Source organism: Rattus norvegicus, chromosome 6 (assembly GCF_036323735.1).
Source record: "Rattus norvegicus strain BN/NHsdMcwi chromosome 6, GRCr8, whole genome shotgun sequence".
Lineage (NCBI taxonomy): Eukaryota > Metazoa > Chordata > Mammalia > Rodentia > Muridae > Rattus > Rattus norvegicus.
Genome location: NC_086024.1, coordinates 116305996 through 116314137, shown reverse-complemented (window position 1 = coordinate 116314137; position 8142 = coordinate 116305996). Strand labels below are relative to the sequence as shown.

At 45.6% G+C, this 8142-nt stretch overlaps 1 protein-coding gene across 4 annotated transcripts in view; it reads left to right on the top strand.

Moving 5' to 3' along the window:
• Positions 1-8142, top strand: part of Ston2 (stonin 2) — a 149494-nt gene that overhangs the window by 127254 nt on the left and 14098 nt on the right. For all 4 annotated transcript variants that reach the window (XM_063261953.1, XM_063261952.1, XM_063261954.1 and 1 more), the window contains one exon: positions 5401-7239. In XM_063261953.1, the coding sequence (XP_063118023.1) occupies positions 5401-7239 (1839 nt within the window). The remainder of the gene's footprint in view (positions 1-5400; positions 7240-8142) is intronic.

The following is an 8142-nucleotide window of genomic DNA, read 5'->3' as shown; positions in this document are numbered from 1 at the left end:
ATGCCCTGCATTGTTACTGGCATATGTTCATCATCACACGGTAAAGAGGAGAGGGTCTGAGGTGTGTGAGTGCATGAGTGAGACTTGTTTGGAGGGAGCATTCAGCTCTTAATGATTCACCTGCTCCATTCAGAGCACGGGCACTATAGTCTGGCTGCTTCAAGGGATTCACCAGCACTCTTCCAGGAAACAGTGTGCCTGAGCCCCAGGCCTGGTAGCTTCTAGGCAAAGAACTGTCTTCAATCTGTCAAGATGGAGAGGCTCTTTCCCTCCTGTACTCTATGCATTGCCTCTTAGAGTGACTTCTCTGAAGTTCTCAAGCCACGAAACATGGTCCACTTTTACAGAATCCCTAGGTCCGGGTGGTGACGCCCTACTGGGTAACTAAAGTTGGTCCTACTGGCTACAGCAAGATGTATGACACGGCTCTGTGAACTAGAAAATGGAGCTTTTATCTAAGACAGTGGGAGAAACTTAGAAAAGAAAATGGATATTAAGGCAGGGAACTAGTAGGCCCAGATTGACTGAAGTTTACTTGTTAGAGGACAAGACGAAAGAATATAGAAATTTCTCATTAAATTGTCTCTTTGTGGAAAAGTGCTCCATGATCAAACAGAGGCCAAAGTTTGGAACTCCAGAGAAAAGATCCATCCCTGGCCATATGTAAGGATACACATTAACAGCTTGCTAGAAAGGGAAATATTCCTGAACCATTGACAGACTTCAAATTCCGATGCCCAGTCAGTCGGTCTTAATAAGCAGAGAGAAACTGACAGAAAAGCCGTGCGCACCATTCGAAGAAGGTCCTTGGTAAACACCAAGGTTTGTGTTGATGCATGGTCTGTTAATTAAGCGCTGGGTGGCAGATCAATACATCTGCTTCCTGCTTCAGGAAATGTCTGTCCAGGTATCCTTACCAGCATGACAGCATCCTCAGTCCTGGACGGAACTTAGGACAGGCAGAAAGATTCGAATCGCGGAGTTGAATATCTCCTTGTACTTCATAAAGCTAGAAGCTCCTTTGGGAAGTTCATTTGAGTAACTTCTGCCCTTGCACCCTCACGTATTTGGGGTGACCTTCTGCCCAGGGACTTCTGTATGAAGAGATGTCAGGCTTTGTTTAATTACCATCTTTCTCCCAAATTGGACAAAGCCCCTAAGTTTATGGCAGCATAACTCTTGCCATTGTCAAATGGAGAACGTTAATCAGGTTTTTCAGAGCAAACAGTAAGGGAATAGTGACTGATGAAGATGGATAGCAAAATGACTTCTGATCTCACGGTAAGGCAGTTGTCTCTTTAAGATACATCTATTCTTATATGTATACATATTCTGCCTGCACAGATGTATATGCACCACAGGACCTGCAGCCAGGAGAGCGGTTAGAACCCTGGGAACTGAAGTTGAATGTGGTTGTGAGTTACCATGGGACTGGCAGGAACTGTACTTTTAACCTCTGAGCCATCTCTTTAGTCCCTGGGCAGTTTTCTCCAAACCACCAAACCACGGTCTTCTCAGCAAAATGAAAGGGTTATGTTTTGCTGTCTCTAAGAAATGCTCCACTCCTCTGTCCATACCTCAGATTGCTATATGGCTACTTCAGTGCCTAGTGTTTATATTAAATAAAACCCGCAGCACAGACTCTTGGCTCGTATCTCTCCCAGCAAAGCCAGTGGACATCTTGCAAATAGGTTTTCTGCATGATGGCAGAAATTACACTAATGAGTTTAGGTTAACAACTGGGGGTAGCAAGATGCCCACTGAGTTCTAAATATAGAGACCGTTAATTCCCTGCCCTCACCACAGGCCATCAGCTTGGTCACCAGTGGGTCACTTAATCTTGTAGACTCTTAACCTTGAAAGAATCTGCTGCTTCCCTTCAGTTGGTGTCAGTAAAGATATTAGAAACCTCTTGGACCTTAGCGATCCTCCTGCAGTTTATACAGATTGGGAATCAGTCTTCAAATGTGGCCCTGCTTTAGCAGTCACTCAAATCATATCATACCAAAAACAGTTTTGAGGTAGCAAGTGGGAGAGTAAGTAAACCAAATGCTGACTTTTTTTTTTTAATAAATGGAATTGTGGGTGATAGTTAAATTCATATCCAAGAATATACTAGCTTTTGCCTGTTTTAGACTGGGAAAAAACTAACCGTGGCTTGTTCAACACACACTATAGCAAAACTGTCTCCTGCCAACCCCCTCTGGCATTACAGGCACATGCTCCTGAACTTCAGGCTCTCCCAATTTGAAATCAGGTCCCTACACTTGTGTGGCAGACGCACTGCTCAGTGAACCAACTCCCCAGCCAAGTTTCTGTGAAAGCATCATCGCACTATTTTTGAGGGCTTTTTGTTTCTTTTTAATCTTGCTTTTATTCCATGAGCTCAACATTTGCCTTTAAAGGGTTATGAAATACCATACCCTCGCTAATGCTTAGCTAATGTTTTTAGACACATAGTTACTTTTTAAAGGAAAATACTCTTCTGTTAATAATGGGAGAGCAGCCACCAACTGTTACGCTCTTGGCCTATCAGGTAGGAATTAATATTTTCTTAAATCCATGGATAGAAAACTGAGAGACACACACACATTAAAGATGTACCTGAAGTTTAATAGCTTTAGTAAGACATAATTAAAACATGAGCAGTCCGGGGTTGGGGATTTAGCTCAGTGGTAGAGCGCTTGCCTAGCAAACTCAAGGCCCTGAAAAAAAGAAAAAGAGAAAAAACAAAAAACAAAAACAACAACAACAACAAAAAAAAACCATGAGCAGTTCTAATTCTGATTATAGGGCCTTTATTCCCTCAACAGCCCATCATGGTTCTTCCCTGTGAATAAACTTGCATTGAACATTGTTCCGCGGGTGACGTGGTGCTCCATTTTAAGGGTCCAGCAGTCTACAGAATGTTTTTCTGTTGTTGAAATGTTTTTTGTTTATAGTTTTTCGGTTATCTAAACATTGGCATGTTAAACATCCCCTCCGTGCATTGTGACAAACTTGTCTTGTTATTCTCTCAGGTGAATTCATGTAAGCATTCTTGAGTTACTTTAAAAAAAAAACAACGCTTTGTGTGTGTGTGTGTGTGTGTGTGTGTGTGTGTGTGTGTGTGTGTGTGTTTGCGCGCGCGCACTGGGGATGTAACCCAGTGGTAAAGCGTCTAGCGTGAATGAACCTCAGTTCAGTTCTCAGCACTAAAATAAATTACACACCGAGTCTAATGCTTCAGTTCCTAACATCTAGCACTTTAAATAACTTGGTTTTGAAGAGGAATTTATTATAAGAAAATAATCTTCAATAGAGACAAGAGCCCTTCCCTCCCCCCCCCCCCCTTTTTTCTTTAACTTTTGTCTCAGGAGATGAAGAGGACTATTTTGGGGACAAGATTTTCAACAGAAGGGAATCTCTTGGCAAGAACATAAACAATTTTGGCAGAAAGCCACCCTCCAAAGGGACAGGACTCAGCTTGTCTTTAGCCAGTGGGTAGGGATGAGCTCAAGGCAGAAGGGATGTCCACAGCAGTAGCCAGCAAGGGACTGTATGAGTGGAGATGCTGTCTCACAGGGAGCAGCCACATTGTGACTCCTCCGAGTCCGGAGACTGCTTCAAAGAAGTAAGTGTATCGTACAGGAAGCCACTATGTTCCCCTTGTCCTTCCTTAGAAACAATAATGATTCATAAATGCAGAGGGTAAGCTTAGCTGTTCCTCCCAACTCCCTTTCCCCCAGGAAATAAACCAATTCTGTGTCTACAAAAGCACATCTGAAGGAGATGTTTATGTCCTCCTTAAGGCACTCCTCCTTCCTCGGCCTCCTAGTACTACAGTTACAGGTAAATGCCACCGTGCCTGGCTTTCAAAATGACTCTTTCAATTAAGGAAATTGCCATCAGTTTGAACAAATTCCTTGGAAGAATGGATAACACACCAACCATGCCTTCCACGTGCAATCATGTGTGCAGTCGTGTGCAGCTTTGCTGGTTCAGTGCGGATGGATGTGATGAGCATGACAGTCATAAAATCCAAGTGTCTGTTTCAAGTTGATCCCAAATGACTGGCATCACACATGCGCACACACACATACACACACACACATACACAAATACACACACAAACACACACATACACATACACACACGCACTCGCCTAGAAAAATAGAGCTACACCATATCAAAGCTTCTTTCCTCATCCAGACAGTAAAGTGAGGAGTATTTGCTAAAAGCCTGTGGCCTGCCTTCCTTCCCACCACTTCTTCATATTAGGGACTTAAAGGCTACACGAGTTTGGATCATTCTCTTATTAAAACCCAAATTCTTTATTTCCTTCCTTTAAGGCCCCATCAGGGTAAAATTTTATTTATAATAACTTCTTAAATTATAAAGTATATATAACCAGAGGTGGAAATTTAGATATGGAAAAAATAGATATTATATCATAAACTCTTCCTCATATTACTACAAACTTGTAAACATTGTCACCGCTAGGTATATTCCCCTGTGTGCTTAAGTAAACTGACATCACCAGTTTACTGCGCTAAAGGCAGAGGGGCCTGGGAGAACGGTGCCTAAAATTGAGGCAGACTAAAGTCTCACAAGTGTATATGTACTCCAAGGGTTAAAAAAGGTCACATGAGTAAAGTTCTCCTGAGTATATAATCATAAGGACAAGATGCATATGGCAGAAATGTGTTTTTCCATAGACGCCGATGAATACCAACAGCTGAAGTAAACTCCCTCCTATCTGCTACACCTGGGAGGAGGACAAATACACATTTCCACGTTTTGGGGAAACTGAGGTCAGAAGACTCTTGTTTTCTTGGAGTTTGCTTACCAAGCACTCAGAATTTCCCTCGAATGACTCCATTCTTGTGCCATGTTCTGACAGTCACCGAATTGTTAATGTGAATGAATTTATTACACGCACATTAAGGGTGCCTAACATGTTGTCATCCATACTTACGGATCACACTTAGGCCATAATTATTTTAAGGATAAGTACTCATGGTATTATGACTGATAGACTATAGGGTTTGTTTAAGAATATAGTTATTCTTTAAAGAATCAGTTTAGTCATTTCACACAGGAGAGTCATTTCAGTGTTTATAAACTAAGAACACACACCTTAGAGCTACGTGCAGAAACCGTCTGTTTCACATGTTAGTGCATCTGTTTTGACAAAGCCATCATGCTCTTACTGCCTTTAATGTGGTGGCACCTCCAATATGCCACATGCAAAATCACGAGACTTGTGTGCAAACAAGGAACTCTATGCATTCGAGACACGTGGTACGCTGCTTGGGAACTCACTGGGTTCTAGATAAACCTTTGCCTCCCCCATTTCAATTTCCCGTAACCCCGAGGTTCCCCAGGGCAGCTCCTCATGTCTTTTCCTTTCCCTTTCAGACAATTCCTCCTCCCTCCAGGAAGATGAAGAAGTAGAAATGGAGACCATCAGTTGGTGGGCAGGCAGTCCAGCCATGAACGGGCATCCTGCCGTCCCACAGGTGACCACTGCTCGTTTCCCCAGCTGGGTCACCTTTGAAGACAATGAAGTCGGCTGCCCTTCGCCAACAGTCCCCTCTCCAAAGAAGCCAAATGCTCCATCTGCTGCAACTGCTGGCCCAGACGTACCTTTCAACTCAACTGGGTCATTTAAGAGGGACCGTCCCAAGAGCACACTGATGAACTTATCCAAAGTTCAGAAGCTGGACATATCCTCCTTAAACCGTCCACCTTCTGTCACGGAGGCCCCACCCTGGAGGGCCACCAATCCTTTCCTGAATGAGTCGCTCCAGGACATACAGCCCTCCCCCATCAACCCGTTCAGTGCTTTCTTCGAAGAGCAGGAACGGCGCTCCCAAAACAGTTCCATTTCCGGTACCTCGGGCAAAAGCCAAAGAGATTCTCTGATTGTCATCTACCAGGATGCCATCAGCTTTGATGATTCAGGCAAAAGCCAGTCCCACCCCGACGCTATTGAAAAGCTCAAGCAACTCCAAATTGATGATCCCGATCCCGTTGGCAATGCAGCCCTGCCCGATGACGACCCCACAGCCTCGGTTGAACCCGATGCGCCCTCACCCACCTCAGCGCTATCTCAGCCCAGGGATGGATGGCCAATGATGCTGAGAATCCCCGAGAAGAAAAACATCATGTCCTCCAGGCACTGGGGACCAATCTACATCAAACTGACTGACAGTGGTTACCTGCAGCTGTATTACGAGCAAGGCCTAGAAAAACCATTCCGGGAATTCAAGCTGGAGATCTGCCACGAGGTGTCGGAACCCCGGCTCCAAAACTATGATGAGAATGGGAGGATCCACAGCTTGAGGATAGACCGGGTCACTTACAAGGAGAAGAAGAAATACCAGCCCAAGCCTGCTGTGGCCCATGCAGCCGAAAGGGAACAGGTAATTAAACTGGGCACCACCAACTACGACGACTTCCTGAGCTTCATCCACGCGGTTCAGGACCGCCTCATGGATTTACCAGTGCAGTCGATGGACTTGAGCACAGTTGGCTTAAACTACCTCGAAGAGGAGATTACAGTGGACATCCGAGATGAGTTCTCTGGCACAGTAAGCAAAGGAGACAACCAGATCCTACAGCACCACGTCTTGACACGGATCCACATACTGAGTTTCCTCTCTGGGCTCGCCGAGTGCCGCTTGGGCCTCAACGACATCCTCATCAAAGGGAACGAAATCGTCTCCCGGCAGGACATCATGCCCACCACCACCACCAAGTGGATCAAGCTCCACGAGTGCCGTTTCCACGGGTGCGTGGACGAGGACGTGTTTAACAGTTCCCGGGTCATTCTGTTCAACCCTCTGGATGCCTGCCGGTTCGAGCTAATGAGGTTCAGGACCGTGTTTGCCGAGAAGACCTTGCCCTTCACCCTCAGGACAGCAGCGAGCATTAACGGGGCGGAAGTGGAGGTGCAGAGCTGGCTGAGGATGTCTCCCGGCTTCTCTTCTAACCGTGACCCTCTCACTCAGGTTCCCTGTGAGAACGTAATGGTTCGCTACCCAGTACCCAGTGAGTGGGTGAAAAACTTCCGCAGGGAAAGTGTTCTAGGGGAAAAGTCTTTGAAAGCCAAAGTGAACCGGGGGGCAAGTTTTGGCTCCGCTGGCGCCTCTGGCTCGGAGCCCGTCATGAGAGTAACTCTGGGAACAGCCAAGTACGAGCACGCCTTCAACTCCATTGTGTGGAGGATAAACCGGCTGCCAGACAAGAACTCAGGTAGGGATCCTTGTCTCTGGAAACAACCACTGAGACTGAGGTGGGGGTCAACCTTCCACGGCCTGCTAGGCCAGTGTGTAGCATTGGTTATGCCGTATGGTAGAAGTGGTGGTGATGGTGAGGGGGGAAAGGGACTAGAGAAGTCCGTGTATAGGAATAGCCAAGATGACTTAGTATACCTCATCTCTTCCCGGCCTTACCATTCTCATCTCCCATAAGGAGTACTCATTATACTACTCAGCTCTGTGGACAAATAGCTGTCCAGGGCAGCTTCTGCATTACGTGCGTGTGTTTATGTTCCTGTGAGGAGTGTGTGTGTGCAAATGTGTGTGTGTGTGAGAGAGAGAGAGAGTATGTGTGTGTAAGTGTGTGTGTGTGAGTGTGTGTAAGTGTGTGAGAGAGTGTGCGTGTGAGTGTGAATGTGTGAGAGTGTTGTGTAAGTGTATGTGTGGGTGTGGGTGTGAGTGTGTGTGCAAATGTGTGTATGTGTGTGTGAGTGTGTGAGAGTGTTGTGTGTATATGTGTGTGTGAGTGTGTGAGAGTGTTGTGTGTGTATGTGTGTGTGAGTGTGTGAGTGTGAGTGTGTGAGTGTTGTGTAAGTGTGTATGTGTGTGAGAGAGTATGTGTGTAAGTGTGTGTGAGAGTGTGTGTGTAAGTGTGTGTGAGAGTGTGTGAGAGTGTTGTGTGTGTGCAAATGTGTGTGAGTGTGTGAGAGTGTTGCGTGTGTATGTGTGAGTGTGTGAGTGTGAGTGTGTGAGAGTGTTCTGTAAGTGTGTGTGAGTGTGTGTGCAAATGTGTGTATGTGTGTGTGAGTGTGTGAGTGTTGTGTGTGAGTGTGTGTGAGAGTGTTATGTGTGTGTGAGTGTGTGAGAGTGTTGTGTGTGTGTGAGTGTGTGTGTAAGT